We start from the raw sequence: 18,673 nt of genomic DNA on the forward strand, positions 1-18,673 counted from the left end.
GAAACCATGGGTTGACACCACCCTTCTAAAACGCATAAAGAAACGTGATAGACTATTCGCTACTTTTATAAAGACAAGGCAACCAGAGTACTTAATGAAATCCAAAATGGTCAGGAATCAGTTCGGCCGTGATGTAAAGCTGGCAAGGGAGAGGTACTATGAGAATAAGCTAACTCATATTCTTAATGATCCAAAAAGAGTTTGGAAAACATTGAATGATCTGCTTCCGAACAGTGACCATAATCCTGTTTTTGAAGTTATGGATTAATGCGTATCTTTCACAGAGACTGCACTGGCCGATAAGTTTACCCAGCATTTCTTACAATGTGGCGCGTCTGATGCGTTTGATGCTGATAGCCCAAGTTACAGGTCTTATATTCCATGTAGTACGAGCAGATCGCTATTTCTTGCACCAACAGTTGAGGCTGAAATAGGTAGCTTATTTCTAAAGTTAAAGAATTTCACAGCATGTGGTGAGGATGACATAAAGGCAGAACCAATAAAAGCTGTCGCGCTGCATATTTGTAAAGTGATGTCACACATACGCAATTTAATTTTGTGCACTGGCGCATTCCTCAAGCAATTAAAGATTGCACGGGTATCGGTAGTTTTTAAAGGGCGAGACCGGAATGACGTGAACAAATACAGACCGATTTCAGTTCTCCCAACCTTTTCCAAAATAGTAGAGCAGGTAATTAGCGAAAGAATTTTAAATTTCTGTACTCAAAATAATATTATAACAGAAAAGCAATACGGCTTCCGAAAACACCAATGTACTGAAATGGCGCTGCTAAACATCAAAGAAAAAATAATAAGTAACTTTGAGGACAAGCTGTACACAATAGGAATATTTCTTGACTTTAAAAAGGCATTCGATTCCAATAAACACGATATCTTATTACAAAAGTTAAGTGAGTATGGCATTAGGGGAACTGCTCTTAACCTAATTAAAAATTATTTAACCAACCGACTACAGTACACATACATTTGTCATTCGAAATCAACAATGGGTGAAATCAAATACGGTGTTCCGCAGGGGTCCATCCTAGGGCCACTTCTTTTTTATTATACATTAATGACATCAAAAACGTGCCTCTAACACCTGACATAATCATGTATGCTGATGACACTAATATCTTCTTTTCTGGTGGAAACTTGCTTACTCTCGAGCAAGAAGCAAATATTTGGCTCAGTAATCTTTCAGACTGGCTTAGAACAAATAAATTGGAATTAAACAATAAGAAGACAAAATACATTATTTTCCGGCCTCGAAACAAAGGTATTGATGATAACTTAGTATTAAAATTCCGTGATGAAGTCATTATACGTTCAATGTGCCAGAGGTTCCTTGGTGTTACGTTTGAGGAAAACTTATTCTGGTCCAGTCATGTCGGCAACATTAAAACCAGCATTGCAAGATCCATCGGTGTTATTAATAAATTAAAACGTCTATTACCTTCTAGATTAAAAAAACAATTATACTATAACCTAGTGCATTCGCGCCTCCAATATTGTTTATCTGTGTGGTGTACCCCGACGCAAGCCATCCATAGTTTACTAACCTTACAGAAACGCATGATTCGGTTGAGTATGCGCCCTATAGAAGCCACTCCACTCCGATTTTCAAGAAGAATTGTATTTTAACATTAGAAAACCTTATTGACAAAAAATACAGCCATTGTTATGTTTAAGAAGGTAAGACTCAATGAAAGCGCCTTCTTTAAAGCATACCTCCTGAATGGACATAAATACAACACAAGGCAATTCACTTACAACAAGGGCAAGATCCGTACCAATTACGGCATGCAAAAGCAGGCATTCATAGTTGGAAATTTTTTTAATCATGACCCTGGCTTTCTCAGTATAATAAATAAATCTCCGTCCCTAAACACTTTAAAAAAAGTGAGCATGTATTTGCTGTTGCTTCAGGTATGACTGTTCAATCTTTTGTACACAAATCAAATTCAGTATTTCTGTTACGTATTTAATGTACTTTTCATTATTTTGTGTATGTATCCACTTTGTGTAGAATGCTTGCCCTGTGTGCTTGAGTGTTTTGTGCACTGGGATTGGGCCAGGGAAGGGGACTGACACAGTCAGGCATTCGTGCCTTTTTGTCAGCCTCGTTGACCGAAATTTTCTGTATTTTCTTTCTGCTAAAATAAACATTCCTACATTCAAAAAGCACTGAACCCCCTTTGGAGCGTACTGAAAGAGCTTCAAAGGCGCGTTTGTCGGTTGCAATGTTTCCCGTCAGAGCGCGTCCGAACCACCAGACGATGAAGAAATCAAAAACACGTTCGGCGCGAACGTGGACAGAAGCCAGGGCCCAATTATCTTCCCCTCGCTCGTTTCTTTTCGAGGTGCACTATGTACGACACAGCATAGCGAGGTGTTAAGGCGATACGAAGTGGTCATACAAGGCAGTCAATTCGTAGTGCGACGCCTAAAAGGCATGTTTCCAATACGTAAAGTGTCGGGTGCTGCAGCCAGTGGGATGGCTTACGTGCCTTTAATGTTCCCCTGTTGACAAGAAGAACGTTCACACCGCGCCCATTCGAGTACGGTAGCAACCCTAGGTTATTCGGAAAGAGAAGCGGCGATGCATATTTCGTGGAAACAACAGTTCGTTTGTTTCGTTTTATTTATTTTTGCTATTTATTAAATGTATGTAATGACGAAGGCAAGACGACGACGAATCAGCCAAGCAAGCCTGTCACAGTGTTGATCGTGGCCACGCTACCCGAGTGAGTGAGTGAGTGAGTGAGTGAGTGAGTGAGTGAGTGAGTGAGTGAGTGAGTGAGTGAGTGAGTGAGTGAGTGAGTGAGTGAGTGAGTGAGTGAGTGAGTGAGTGAGTGAGTGAGTGAGTGAGTGAGTGAAGAAACTTTATTGCATGGCCGGCGAGGACGCGAACTCGTCGCGCACCCGGCTAGTCCCACGTCTGGACCGGCAGGTCTCGCCCAGCAGCCCGGTTGTGGTCACACCGGACAGCTAGGAATTGCTTTTCTAGAGTGGGGCTGACAAGAAGCGAGTCCCACTCCTCCTTGGTGAACTTTAGGTACGTCGACACGCACTCCCAGCGCATGTGCGCTAGGGTGGAGGTTTGCCCGCAGGACGGGCAGGCGTCGTCGCTATACACGTCGGGGTAAGCCTCGTGGAGAACGGACAGACACGGGTATGTGCTGGTCTGTAGAAGCCTAAGCGAAACGGCTTGCGCCCTATTCAACTTGGGGTCAGGGAGTAGAAAGACCCTTCTAGACATGCAGAAGAATTTAATAACCTCGTTGTGAGCAGCGGGGGCGTCTCTGTGGCCGTAGGGAGGAGGGGAGTCGGCGCTCCTTACAGAGGAAGCGCGGTCAATGAGGTCACGCGCAGCCTCGTGAGCAGACTCACTGAGGTTCGGGGGAGCACTCTCGACCGACTCTGCGTGAGCGGGAAACCAGTGGATTGAATGATGCATGAGAGCATAGGGACCCGAGCGGCTAAGAAGGCGAGCAGCTTGCTTGGCAATGCAACCCCTCTGAAAAGCCCTAACTGCCATTTTCGAATGGCTATAGATCTCAGAGCCACGACCGTCTAGCAGGGCGAGGGCGATCGCGGCTCGCTCGGCAACTCCGGGGTCTGAAGTGCGAATGGAGACGCTAGTGAAAATCTTGCCTCTGGAATCGACCACCACGACGGCAAAGGTCTTCCTATCGCTGTACTCAGTGGCGTCGATGAACCTCGCGCTAATGCCTCGTTGCTTGATCTGTTTGAGGATGGCTGCTACTCTGGCCTTGCGTCCGCCCTCGTTGTGGACGGGATGGACGCTTCGGGGCACAGGGACCACTTTGAACGTTTCTCGAAAGCACCTAGGGATCGGGGTACTGACCATCGGGAATCGCGCAGGGTGGTAAGCCAGCTTTTCGAGGATGCGTTTTCCTACCGCTGTGGTGCTCAGGCGAGTGAGTTGCGCGCGCTCTTGGGCTTCGGCAATCTCCTCGGCGGTATTATGCACCCCCAGCTTTAAGAGCTCCTCGGTATGGGTACTGATGCGTAGCCTGAGAGCCCTCTTAACTAGTTTGCGGATGAGAGCGCTGAGCTTGTCTCGCTCCGCTCTGAGCCTAGAAATCGTGTATGTGAAGTGGCGTAGTACGATGGCATCGATCAGCCTGAGGAGATCGTTTTCCTTCATGCCTCGGTGTCTGTTTGCCATTCTGCGAACGAGGCGGTTAGCGTTCTTCGCCTTTGCGATGATCTTGCGGAGAGCAGTTCCCTTCCCACCGTTGAATTCGACAAACATGCCCTGTACCCAAATAACGTGGACCCTGGGTATAACCCCCTTGACAAGTTCGAAGACTGATGCTGCTTTCGGAGACTGGCTTCCAATATTTGAGTCTGCCTCCCTTCTCTTTTCTGTAAAGCAGGAGCTCCGACTTGGCGGGGGAGCATCGAAGTCTGGTGGGGCGGAGATACTTCTCGATCACGTCGATCGCTTCCTGCATGGCTTCTTCGACTGTGCCCTGGCAGCCGCCGGAGGACCATAAAGTGATGTCATCGGCGTAGATGGTGTGCTTGACGTCCTCGACGCGTGCCAACCTCTCGGAAAGACCAATCATACAGATGTTAAGCACTGTGGGGGAGAAGACGGTGCCCTGAGGTGCCTCCGAGGGGCACATCGTCAGAGTGAAAGTCCCTAATGTGAAGCTTGGCCTTCCAGTCTGTTAGAAAAGAGCAGACGTAGCTGTGAAATCTGGGACCGAGACCCAGGTTTGAAATGGTCTTTACGATGAAGGTGTGTAGCACCTTGTCGAAAGCTTGCTCGAGGTCCAGACCAAGCAGAGCCTTGACGTCTCTGGAGCAGCCATCCATAATCTGGTGCCTGATTAGTTTTATGGCATCCTGCGTCGAGAGTGCGGCGCGGAAGCCAATCATGTTGTATGTGTAAACCTCGTTGTCTTCGAGGAACTCGTTGAGCCTGTTGAGGAGGACGCGCTCCATGACCTTGAAGACGCAGGAGGTTAGAGAGATTGGCTTGAGGTTCTCGATGTTGGGGGCCTTGCCGGGTTTCGAAATGAGCACCGTGCAGGCCATCTTCCATCATGTAGGAACGACGCCACTATTCAAGAATTCGTTGACCTTGTCGGTCAGAAGACGATCGAGGTGTCGTCGAGGTTTCTCAACATTATATTGATGACTCCGTCCGGACCCACCTGGCGCAGAGTTGCGGATGAGCGCGAAGATGGCCTGCCTGAGCTCGGCAACGGAGAAGTATTCATCCAGTTTGGGGCGTGGAAGGCCACGGTAGTCCGGGATTTGGGTCGACGGATCTCCGTCGCGAGGCACGGCCAGCTATTTCTGTATGAGTTTTGAGACGAGTTCCTCTATCGTGTGAGACGTGGTGGCTTCTTGAAGAGCCAAGGCCAACGTATGCCTCTGGTTTGACTTCGAGCCAATTTCGTCGACAAGGTGCTTCAGCACACCGCAGGAATTGCCGCGGCGCATCTGTCCATCGATGTATTGGCAGAGCTCGTCCCACTGCTGCTGGCATAATAACTTGCAGTGGTCATCGATGACCTTGTTGAGTTCCGAGATCTTTCGGAGTCTGCGATTGAGGCTTTGACCCTTCCATCGGCGGAACAGGGCTTTTTTGCCTCGATCAGGTGGGCGAATCTGCTGTCCATCTGCTGGACGTCGAGATCGGTTACCACCTTCTTGGTGGCCGCGAAAGCGTGGTTCAGGGCACCTTCGCACCATTCTTCGATTGTGGTGGGTGCCCTGGCTCTGCCGGGTCCCTCGCGAATCTTGCGAAAATGGTCCCAATCGATAAACGTGAATTCCGTGACCCTACTCCGAGCCACCTTGAAGTTGGTCTCGAGAATGCAGTGGTCGCTGCTGAACTTCATGGCGGTGTTCTCCCAGCCCATGTCCTCAACATTCCTAATGAAGGCGAGGTCGGGTGTCGAGTCCCGGGTGACGGAGTTAACGATGCGCGTAGGAAAATCCTTATCAGTGACCAGAGTGAGGTCCATCTCGTTGGCGTCTTGCTATAGATTGCGCCCCTTGGTAGTGTCGTAGACCTTACCCCAGGTGCCGTACGATGAGTTGAAATCACCGATGACGACCAAGGGTCAAGGGCCGGCCAAGTCGGTGGCTTTCTTGAGGATGGTCTTCAACTGCTGGCGTGAGTTCCTGGCGTTGCTGTAGACATTTAGGACGAACACGCTGTCTCTGCGCTGATTCCGGCTCGGTACGTCGAGAAGTATCTCAACGATGACATATTCGATTCTACCACTCGCCAGCTTGAAGTGGTGGGTGAGATTAGTCAGCTCCTTATCAATCAAGGTGCAAATTCCTCGCCCCCTGGGCCGCCCCGACACGGCCCTGTAGCCCTGGAGCGAAGCGGCAGGTACTAATATTTCCTGGAGAGCAATGACCTGAGGTTTGACAGAGCTTTACTGAAAGACTGCTGCAGAGGGGATATTTGTTAGATACCCCCTGAAGTTTCATTGCCAAATGCAAAAACTCTCTTTTGATCTAATCATTATGGCGGAGCGGACGCACTACCACCTAACGGGGCAGTTAGGGCTGCGCAAAGACTGGGACCTGGTGTCACCGCGCTGGAGGGATACTGAAGCTTAGCTTCCTTTAGTATGGAGGGAGCGGTTGGTGGTTGTTTGACGGAAGCGGATGAAGCCATTCGCGCCTCAATGGCGACGATTCGATCTGCAAGAGCTCCGAGGCCCCTGTTGGGGTTTCCGAGCGCAACCTGAATTTGGCGAACGTTATTGGTGAGGCAACTGGCGTTAGCGGTGACCTGTTTGAAGCCGTCTGCCAGCCCTATGAGAGTCTGTTTAATTTCGCTGACTTCTGCGGACAACGCTCCCGATTCACCTGTTTGTTTGCCTACTGCCCTGCATTTGGAGGACGTCGCCGTACCGTCTACCGGAACTGGGCCTGGAGTCTCGTTGGCCCTGCCTGACGCACCGTTACCCTTTAAATTCGAAACGAGTTTCCTGATCTCTGCCATTTCGTTAACTAGCCTCGTGATCGTGTTCTTGAGGTCGTCGTTCTCTTGCGCAAGCGAATGATTTCCGAATCTCTAGCTTGCTCTGGGTGCGGGTCGTTACGAGGTGCCGGAGCACCCTCGGTATTGGCGCCTCACTTGGGACGTGCCAGATCGGCTCAAACGAGGGCCGGCTGCTTCCTGCAACGTGTGGAGGTGGGCTGAGGTCCGGATGCTGGCTGGCGTCTGGAACGCGGCCGGTCGCTGGAACCGCATCTGAATCTAGATCGGACTCCGGATCTTGACCTCGACCTGGCCCTGAAGACGGAACGGCTCCTGGTGCGACCCCTGGAGCGGCCACGAGGCCTGGATCTCCCCCTGGACCGGGAGCGGCTGCCACCGTATTGGCGTTGAGGCGATGCTTGCCGGGCTTGACGATCGCCGTTTCTTGACGCTGGCATTCTGGATGCTCCTCGTCGTTCCTTGGGGTCTAGATGTCAATCAATCGCGTAACATTAAAAAATAACGTGACTTCTCAGAGCTCTGACACAATGAGACGAGTGCAGCGAACGTAGTGGGATTTCTGGTGAGCAGCAGCTGAAAAGCGTCGTCCTCGATGCCCTTCGGCATTTGCTTGATTTTTTTTCCTGCTCAGTCTCATGGCCGGGTTGTTGCAGTTGCAGAGATTAAGCACTAAGCAAATCCTCGATGTAGCCCACGAAATTCTCGCTGCGCACGTTGACGCAAGCGCTGGTGCAAGCTGGCGGGCTGTAGGACGACCAAAGACGCCCGTAATGGATGTGTTCATAACGAACCAAGTGGGAATGTCAGTCTCGTAGTTGTGCTACCACAGTTGCGCGATATCCGCAAAATAAACCTTACGTGAGTGAATTTCGTTGGATCATACCATTTGTTACTGGCGCTGAGGCGTTCGTACGTCGACAACCAATCTTCAATGTGTGAATCACCTGAGCCGTTCAAGATTGGTGGCTCGCGCTGACAGTACAGGACACAGCAGGTGGCATAGGCGGCCGCAGGATCAGTTTGAGTCGAAGTGTCGTTGGCCATAATGGGAGCAGGAACAGAAGGGAGCATCCAGTAACGAAGTTGCAGAATGGCGCAAGGGATCCACGCAACCTACACCAAATGTCACGTGATTTATTGACTTTTCACGTCGAAAAACGACGAACAACGTCAAAGGCGAGCGTTACGCGGCCGAAAATCTGGGCAAGCGCAAGCTCGGGCCGCGTGTCTACCACCAACACTGTGCCTTGCTCGCTTTGCTGCTTCGTCGCCATCTTACCTCTGTCGTTGGATGTAAATCATAATGCCGGCCCTGTGGCCCAAGCGCTAGGGGCAAGGTAACCATTAACAAATACGCGTATAAAAGGCAGGGGCCATATAACGTAAAACTATTCCAATATGTTTTATTACCATCTCCTGACGTCGAATTTGCATACCCGCCGACGCAAGCACCGGGCGCTGACCAGCAGGGCTGTTTAAAGAGACTAATTAAACGCTTTCCTCGTTTACAGGATGTCACTTTTGTTCGCAATAAAAACGAATAGCATTGCCTACACTGAGCGGATTGTATTATCTAATTTGCTGACAAGAGGCGAGAAGCACGGCTCAAATGGAGGGGTTCTATGGGGCCAAGCCAGTGCACTGAAAATCGATAGCCGGATGAAGAGGGTGGTGCCAGCGTCTGCGGTTGGTCCGCATTCCCTTACTTAGCTCTGCGGCGGCTGGCCGAAAATCGCGGCGGCATGCAACAGAAGGTGAAGAATACTGCTGAGAAGGGTCCTCAGCACAGAAAAGTTCACTGAGCGAGGTCGTAAACCTGCCTAAATTTCTCGCAAACGATACACGGCCACGTAAAAAGTTTAACTGTACGCATATCAACTCATGCTTTCCGGCAGGTGCGAGTAGCCAGTCCTGAGCGACCGACAGCAGCCATAATTTATTCCTTTCGAAACGGGACAGCCTGCGGCTATTCAGCGAAACATTCAGTTTTCTTCGGCACATTAATGCGGCTTTAACGCGTACACCTCAGATTGACGCAGTGAGTTCTTGCGGTGTTTCGACGTCGCATGACAAGCAGGTGAAGTGGGTGCAGGCCGTAAACATTTGACAAATAGCCGAGGTCTAATAGCGAAAAGGCGTCGAATCAGAAATAACTATTTTTCTTTGGTTCCTTGCAGTCATGCATAATCAGCGCGTTCATGTCATATCATATGGGGAGCCACCACTGTTTTCGTGACGACGTGTGACAGACAGGCAAAGTGAGGGTGGTTCCGAAAAGTTTTTAACCAATGGCGGAGGGTTGATTGGAGAATTGGGATATAAACGTTTGGAATAGCTTTACGTTACAGAGCCCAAAGTCTGCAAAACGAAACAGACAAGAAAACACACGTGCCTGTGGTTCACCAACGTAAGTTCCCTACTTTGCAGGAAATCGCGAGTGGTCTTTCATTTCTTGTGTCGCAAGCGAAGCATACACAAAATTAGGCGAGCAATTAGACATTTTCGAAAAAACATGCCCACTAGTTATAATAAGCAGGCTTGACGAGACCACAGTAGGCGAACTCCAGAATTTATGCGCACAGCTATTGAGCGCGAATTATTTTCGAAACAGTTCAAACGTAAGAAATATTCAGTTTAACGTTGACTAAACAGTTTCACCACACAGAATAGTTACCCTGATTGCAAGTTCAAAAAGGGGCACTTGCAACCGCACTTCATGTGGTCCGCTAAAAGCTACGCTAGGATGTGGATGCGAAAAAGGAAAAGCTTCATCTCCCACGCACACAATTACGGGTGATCTTTCGCACGCGGCTGAATTGTTTGATCAGCATTTCGCGTGTGTTTCCACAGATAGCTAATCAGTCAGGGTGGGTCGATGCAAGCTCAACAAACTGATATTGGCGCCTGCATTTATACTATTGGCACGTGTACTTCCCTTTCGCGGGCGAAAAGTTTCACCGCCTAACAAATGTTATCGCACAGCGCAGGACGCGCTTGCATGTGTCGAAAGTTTCTGGAATGTTAACGGTGGTTCCATCCGCTGTCTGTTGTAGCAGATTTGTGTAATCTGATTGCATGTGTGCGCGACGCTAATAATGTAGAACTTTGTGGAAGGCGCGCGGGTCCCAGCGGATTAGTCTAGAACATTCGAAAATTGATCTGTAAAACCGGACGCACTTTACCCGTTAATCAGATTTCGACGACCGCCGATCGTGTTTGCCGCTACCGTGGTTCTTTGAGTGTAGCCTGTTTTTGAGGGTACAAGTTCGCTCAATAAAACGCTCGTTTTGTTAATCGCAGTTTTGCTGCACTAACCGTCACTACCACGTCACATCTGGTTGAGGTGCTAGTGCGTTCATTTACCGAACGCCCCCGCAATGCCGCGATCCAAGTCCAAGGCCAGCGTGCTAGCCGAAGACTGCAAGGACTGCCCCCAGAGCACGGACTTCTACCTGAGACGATAAAGAATATCATGGTGAGAGCAACCTCAATGGCTACCCTAGTGTCCCCCGTTATCCTACACCAACCTCGGGACCCACCGACCTTCCATGGAGCAGCGACCGAATACTCGGAATCCTGGCTGGAGACCTACGAACGAATCGTGACTTTCAACAACTACGACTCCGACGACAAGCTGCGGCACGTATACTTTGCCTTAGAAGACGTCGCCAGAACGTGGTTTGAGAACCGGGAGTCGACCATGACAACATGGGACCTCTTCCGGAGCGGCTTCCTGCGCACCTTTACGAGCATCGTGCGCAAGGAAATGGCCGAAGCTGTGCTGGAAGCCCGAGTGCAGCTACCTAACGAGAACGTTGCCATATTCACGGAAGAAATGAACCATCTGTTCCACCACGCCGACCCGGACATGCCCGAGCAGACCAAAGTCCGCCTTCTCATGCGGGGTGTAAAGGAAGAACTTTTCGGCGCAATGATACGAAGCCCCCCAAAGACCTTAGAACAGTTCCTTTGTGAGGCCAGATGCACGAAGACACACCGAATGCGGAACCGGCAATTAAACCACCACACGACATCTACCAATTACGCAGGAATTCAATCACTGGCCACCGACGATCTGCGCGAGACTATCAGAGCGGTCGTACGGGAACAGCTGTAGAGGTTCAGTTTATGTTCAGTTCAGTTCATTGTCCTTAAAGACCCCCGGAGGGGGCATTACATATGGGGTGGGTTTAACATAAGTTCCACATTTGGTACACTTCATAAGTTATATTCAAAGTGATCAATCACACGCTGTAGGAATGAAGACAGGCAAGTGATGCTAACAATGTCAGCAGGAAGGCCGTTCCAGTCTTTAGCTGCTCGAGGAATGAATGAGGCGGAAAAATGAGTGGTTCGGGCACGCGGGCGTGCGACTTGCTGCGGTCGCAGCCTCAAGTAGGCTCAATCGCCGAAATCGTCAAAGATGAGCTTGAGCGATCGCTTGCAATTCCTGAGCTGCAACCAGAATCACCGCAGCCCCAGCCGGAAGCGATGACGTACGCCGCCGTCGCACCCGCCGTCAAGGCCCCCTTCCACGACCACGCCAGGGCCCTATGACGCCGTAATTCCGTCGTCCACCGCTGCCACCGCCAGCCCGTCCCCCAGCGCTCTACGCGAGGAAGACGGAGATTTCATTTCATTTCATTTCATTTATTATACCCTCAAGACCACAAGGTATTACAGAGGGGAGTGGGGGAAAAAAAAGGTTACATAACAAAGAAAGCAAAGAAGGCAGCAAGTGATGTAGTCATACACATGAGACGTCCGAAGCGATGGTGTTGATTATGGCCGTACGAAATTGTGCTTGGTCTTCAATTGCAATCAACTCGGCGGGAAGGTGGTTCCATTCTTGACACGTCCTAGGAAGAAAAGACTCTTGACAAGCTCTAGTGTGACACTGCAAAACTCCAACTTTGTGATGATGATCAATGCGAGGAGAAATGTAGGTTGGGGATGAAATAAGATTATCGCGCAGATATGAATTATGGAAATATATTTTATGAAACAAAGCCAGGCGAGAGCATTTGCGACGAGCAGAAAGTGGTGGAAGTTGGAGGATGTTTTTCATGGAAGTTACGCTAGCCATGCGGTTATAATTGCTCAGGATGAAACGCGAGGCATTATTTTGGACACGTTCGAGAGACTGGATCAGCGTCTCAGCATATGGGTCCCAAATTGACGAAGCGTATTCCATTTTACTCCTAATTAGCGTCTTGTATAAAATTAACTTTAATGATGGCGGAGCGGAAGAGAAGTTTCGGCGGATATAACCTAACATGCGGTTACTTTTATTGATTACGCTGTCGATGTGTAAAGACCAAGAAAGAGTAGAGGTTAAATGGACACCTAGGTATTTGTAGGATGTAACTGCTTCCATGGCAGTATTACTAAGGTAATAGGTTGGAAGAGGAAGTTCACGGCGGGTTACACGCATGGTTTTGCACTTAGATGGGTTTAGTTTCATTAACCACAAGTCGCACCAGTTACAGATAGCGTTAATGTCGTTTTGCAGAATGTTAGCATCATCGGCGCCAGAGGTTTCACGAAGAATAACGCAATCGTCGGCAAAGAGATAAATGTTAGAAGAAATTTCATTGGGTAAATCGTTAATATAAATCAAAAAAAGAAGAGGGCCTAACACTGAACCTTGAGGAACGCCAGATTCAACAGGGCTAGATGTGGAGAAGTGGTTATTAAATGCAACGAACTGGGATCGATTAAGAAGAAAGTGCTCTAGCCATGCAAACAGATTAGGGTCAAGATTTAGTTTACTAAGTTACTAATTTGGCGCGCTCCTGACCACCGTCCGCTCTGTTACCACCGCGGAGAAGCGGGTCACGTCTACCGCCGATGCCCATACCGGGAGATGGCACTGTGAGGGTTCGCCGTGAACGCGCCGAGACCGCAGCTTAGCGAACGACCTCGCGATACCGCTGACTACCTCGCCACCACTCTGTGGATCCCTCGACGACCATCCCATTCGCCGCCACCAGGGCCCTACCTGTCACCGCAGCGCCGACCATACACTGGCCCAGCCCGGGGCCGGTCTGCGAGCCAATATCGAGAAAACTAAAAGCAGCAACCGATGGAGCTGCCGTTGCTGTTCGTCGGACTGACGAATATCCTACGCCGCTGACGAAGACGCCAAAGAAGGTATCTCGACGACATAACGACACGTCACCGTCGCGACGATGTCTGGTAGCAAAGAATACGCCGACGAAAAACCACCTGACGACGCCACATATCAGCCACAGGCCAACGCGACGCAGCCGTGACCCGACGCCCAGACCTAGCTGTAACGCAAGACAAAGAACCACCGACCTCGACGTGCTTTTCGACGGCCATGCAGTCACCGCCTTAGTAGACACAGGAGCCAATTACTACGTCATCAGTGGACCCATCACCGCCCAGTTGAAGAAAGGTAAGACTGCATGGGAAGTCCCTCAAATTCGCACCGCTGGAGTATACCTCATCACGCCGACTGAAGTCTGCACGGCGAGAATTACCGTTCATGACAGGACTTACCCTGCCACATTCATTATCCTCGAACAGTGTTCACGAGACGTCATTCTCCGCATGGACTTCCTGAACCAGCACGGCGCAATCATTGACCTGAAGTCGAAGTCGATAACGCTGTCGGAAGATCAAGCGATACCGCCGGAGAGCTCTCGTAGTCACCATGCCCTAAGCGGGCTCTAAAGTCAAGTCAGCATCCCACCTCGCTTCAGCATTGTCATTTCCGTCGGCACCAAAACACCTACAACGTAGAAGGCGTCACCGATGGTGACCAACGTCTACTGCTAGAACGACGAATTTGCGTCGCAAGAGGGATAGCTCGACTGCACGGAGGGAAAACTGAAGTGTTGCAGACAAACTTCAGCCAGGAGTTCAAGCACATCAACAGGGCACGGAGACCGCCTACGTCGAGCAAATTCTGGAAACCAGTAATGCATTTGTCCTCTCGGATTCAGCCGCATCTACCTCGACGACCATGGTTTCCGAACCAGACTGCGACATTAATCAAAGTATCCTCATGATTAAGCAACAACAGCTCAGAAGTCTGCTCCGATGATAGAAAGGTTGCTTTTCGGCGTCATCAAGGATTCGACAAGCACCAGTCGCAAAGCATCGCATAATCACCGAGGAGTGCGCTCGACCACTCCGCCAGATCCTTTACCGAGTTTCGCCGCGAGAACGGGAAGCTATAAGAGAACAAGCCGACGAAATGCTCCGCGATGACATCATCCAGCCGTCGAAAACCCCGCGCGCATCCCCTGTTGTCTTGGTGAAGAAAAATGACGGAACCTTACGTTTCTGAGTCGATTATCGTCGACTGAACAAGGTCACAAAGGTTGTATAACCCCTACCACGCATAGACGACGCATTAGATCGGGTTTGCAACGCAAAATAGTTCTCGTCGATGGATATCAAGTCTGGCTGCTGGCAAATAGAAATCGACGTGAGAGATCGCGAAAATACCGCCTTCATGACGCCAGACCACCTCTACGACTTCAAAGTCATGCCATGCGGACTGTGCTCGGCGCTTGCAACGTTCCAGCGCGTCATGGACATGGTGTTAGCAGGATTGAAGTGGCAGACCTGTCTTGTTTGCTTGGATGACGTCGTCGCCTTCACCGGAAATTGCGACGATCACCTTAGGCGGCTTGCGACAGTACTAGAGGCCATCAAGTCATCAGGCCTCTCTCTGAAGCCATAAATGTGCCGCTTCGCTTACGATGAGCTTCTGTTCCCAGGCCCCGTCATCAGCAAATCTGGAGTCCGCCCCGAACCACAGAAGACAGCTGCCATCGCAAGGCTCCCGTAGCCCATCGACAAGAAGACAAAGGGTAGATACCTTGGCATGTGTGCCTACTACAGGCGCTTTGTCAAGGACTTTTCACGCATCGCTGAGCCGCTGACACAGCTAACTAAATGTCACGTCGAGTTCAAGTGGGAAACAACCCAGGCCAACGCATTTCAAGAACTCAAATGACGCATGCAGTCGCCGCCCATACTTGCACACTTCCACGAGGACGCCGATACCGAAATCCACACTGACGCCAGTAGCCTGGGCCTCCGTGCCGTCCTAGTCCACAAAAAAGATGGACATGAACAAGTGATAGCTTACGCTAGCCGGTCGTTGTCAAAAGCGGAAGGCAATTATTCTACAACCGAAAAGGAATGCATCGCCATCGTTTGGGCTATAGCGAAGTTTCCCCCTTAGCAATATGGCAGCTCATTCAACGTCGTCAGCGCCCGGCACGCCTTGTGTTGGCTAGCGAATCTAAAAGATCCTCAGGACGTCTGGCGCTGTGGAGCCTAATACTGCAAGAATATGATATCACTGAAACCTATAAGTCCAGACGAAAACACTCTGATGCCGATTGCCTGTCACGCGCCCCCATCGACTCGCGGCCGCAAGATGACGACGCCTTCCTTGGCATTTTAAGCGCAGAAAACTTCGCTGAACAGCAGCGAGCAGACCCAGAGTTCAAAAACCTCGTCCAATATCTTGAAGGACACACCGACGTTGTCCCTCGGGCATTTAAGCGAGGATTGTCTTCGTTCTCGCTTCAAAACAACCTACTCTTAAAGAAGAACTTCTCACCAGTGCGCGCCAACTACCTTCTTGTTGTCCCGTCATGACTGCGTCCAGACGTATTGCATGCCCTACATGACGATCCGACCGCTGTACACCTCGCACTTTCCCGGACACTATCGAGGATACAGGAAAGGTATTATTGGCCGCGCCTGACCGCCGACATCGCCCGTTATGCACATGCCGAGACTGTCAGCGACGCAAGACACCACTGACAAGACCAGCGGGATTACTATAGCCAATCAGGCCTCCTTGCCAACCATTCCAGCAGATCGGGATGCACTTTTTGTGACCCTTTCCGACGTCAACAACCGGAAATAAGTGGATCGTCGTGGCAACGGTCTACCTCACCCGTTTCGCTGAAAGTAAAGCACTGCCGAAAGGTAGCGCAGCCGAAGTGGCGAAATTCTTTCTCGAAAACTTCCTGCTGGGAAATGGTGCCCCAGAAGTCCTCATCACCGACAGAGGAACGGCCTTTACAGCTGAGCTCACCCAAGCCATTTTGCAGTACAGTCAGACAAGGCACAGGGGGACAACGGGCTATCACCCACAGACGAATGGTCTTACGGAGCGCCTGAACAAGACCCTCGCTGACATGCTAGCAGTGTACGTCGACGTCGCACACAAGACCTGGGATTCCGTCATGCCGTACGTAACATTCGCTTATAATCCGGCGGTGCAAGAAACAACACAGATCCCGCCGTTTAAGCTGGTTTACGGCTGGAACCCGACGACGACGCTCGACGCCATGCTGCCGCACGTTACTGAAGAGGAGAATCTTGACGTCGCTACCTATCTCCAGCGCGCCGAAGAAGCCCGACAGCTCGCCCGCCTATACGGATCAAGAACCAGCAGAGGACCGACAGCTGACACTAAAACCTCTGACGACGCTTCGTCGAGTACCAGCCCGGCGACCGACCGTGTGATGGTATGGACCCCGATACGCCGACGAGGACTGAGTGAGAAAATATTGGGACGCTATTTCGGACACTACAAGGTCATCTGACGTATTGGCGCACTGGACTATGAGGTCGTGCCAGACGGCATTTCGCATTCACAGCGGCGCCGAGCACGGTCTGAAGTGGTCCACGTGGTGCGTCTTAAACCCTTTTACGGACACTGACGAACTTCCTTATTTCGTGGTTTTCTTTGCTACGAGTGCTTTTTTTATTTCTTTCGTTTGTTTGCAGCATCGGGTCCATGCTTTTTAAGAGGGGGGTATTGATATGTGTACTTCTCTTTATCGAGCGAAACATTTCACCGCCTAACAATTGTCATCGCACAGCGCAGGACGCGCTTGCATGTGTCGGAAGTTTCTTGAATGTTATCGATGGTTCCATCCGCTGCCTGTTGTCGCCGAATTGTGTAATCTGATTGCATGTGTGCGCGACGCGAATAATGTAGACCTTTGTGGAAGGCGCGCGGTTACCAGCGATTACTCTGGAACATTGGACGATTGATGTATGAAAGCCGACGCGCTTGACCCGTTGATCAGATTTCGACAACCGCCGATCGTGTTCGCCGCTACCATTGTTCTTTGAGTGTAGCCTGTTTTTGAGCGCGCAAGTTCGCCCAATAAAACGCTCGTTTCGTTGATCACAATTTTGCTGCCTTCTTAACCGTCACTGCCACGTGACACTATGTTACCGCTGGACACCCTGGCTGTAATTCCTTTAGTTTCACACGGAGGGGACCTACCACCATAGAGAGAATTTCGGTATCCTTCCTTCGACAAAATCTTCAAGCCGTTTTTGGTAGTTAGTGCATCATTATGAAACACATTGAAAGTGACAGTGGTAAGCTCGCTATTTAAATCTGGAATACAGGTAATGGCGAAAGCTTTTTGCAAATTTCTATATTGCCAATCTTGCCTCAAGTATCCGCAACATTTATTCACATTTAGTTCGAGTCACCAGTTTGGTTTCGTTGCTGGTTGAGGCACCACTTCTCTTCTTGATGAATTCACTGATGAGTTAAACTCAGCTTTCGCGCAAACCATGTTTTCTTAAGCCTTGTTCATAGATTTCGCTAAGGCATTCGACGTAATGAGCCCCGCAATTCTACCTGAAAACTGTACTTTAATCATCGGTAACATACAGCCAAGCCTGTATGTTAGCTTCGAATGGCCTGCTATGTTAAGCAACGCACTGCAACATGGCAAAAAAGTATGCTATCATTATAATCACCCTTCTTGCGAAATAACATCATGTAAGAGTCAGACATGATCCTAACCTAAACAGCTTCCGTAGTGCATTTTTAGACTGCATGGGAACCGCATGAGGCCTCACCTCTGAGACCGTGCGGGAAAATTGAACGGGCCGCATAGACGACTAATTTCCGGGAAGAAAGGCCCTGCGACAGCCAACCGTACAGCACCAGCTGACAGCCTTGTTTGAGTGGAGTTTCAGCTACAGGAATGACTGAGCAACCCACCTCCGCCGTTGCGGTAACAGATGTACGGGAATCGCCACACGTTGCCGAGGTCTACCGCAAACCCGATGACGGCGAGGAGGAATTCAATCTTCTTGTCCCACTTCTCCCGGCCGTCGTCTGTGAGCACCACCACGGCCATGGGCGCCACCGACGCCACGGGTGCGCAGCTGGAGCGCGCAGAGGACATGGCTGCTGGTGCGCGGGGGGACAGCGCTTGCTGCTCGCGTGGCTCCATGCGCCCGACTCAGAGGTGCCACCGCGCCGCAGCCAAGTGTGGCTGGAGGCGGGGCCCGGGTCACGTGGCCGGGCGGGCCGACAGGGGCGGGGCTCTCGCATGCGGCAGCCTCCCCCCGTCCTAGTGGAGCCACGAGTGCTGAGCTTGCCAGGGCACCTGCCGAGATTCGTGGTTCCCCGTTTCTTTGGGGAATCGGTTATTCACGAAAAAGAGCGGACAAAAAAAAGCGTGTTGGAAGGCATGGAAATAAAAAAGTCAAAGCTCTTTCTACAGCAGAATAAAACACACTAAATTACGCCCCTGAATGTATTTAATTATCACAACTCGCATTGCATATGCACCGATAACAATGAGAGAAAAAAATCAGCACTCCATCTCGCACTTACACCCCAATGTC

The 18,673-nt window shown here is 50.3% G+C and overlaps 1 protein-coding gene across 3 annotated transcripts in view; it reads right to left on the bottom strand.

The window, feature by feature from the left end:
* The window catches only part of SerT (Serotonin transporter), a 515,765-nt gene extending 497,514 nt beyond the window's left edge, over positions 1 to 18,251 (bottom strand). For all 3 annotated transcript variants that reach the window (XM_070533507.1, XM_070533506.1, XM_070533508.1), the window contains exon 1: positions 18,042 to 18,251. In XM_070533507.1, coding sequence (XP_070389608.1) covers positions 18,042 to 18,228 — 187 coding nt within the window. In that variant the 5' untranslated portion in view covers positions 18,229 to 18,251. The remainder of the gene's footprint in view (positions 1 to 18,041) is intronic.
* Positions 18,252 to 18,673: the final 422 nt, after the last annotated feature.

This window comes from Dermacentor albipictus, chromosome 2, assembly GCF_038994185.2.
Source record: "Dermacentor albipictus isolate Rhodes 1998 colony chromosome 2, USDA_Dalb.pri_finalv2, whole genome shotgun sequence".
Classification (NCBI taxonomy): Eukaryota; Metazoa; Arthropoda; class Arachnida; order Ixodida; family Ixodidae; genus Dermacentor; species Dermacentor albipictus.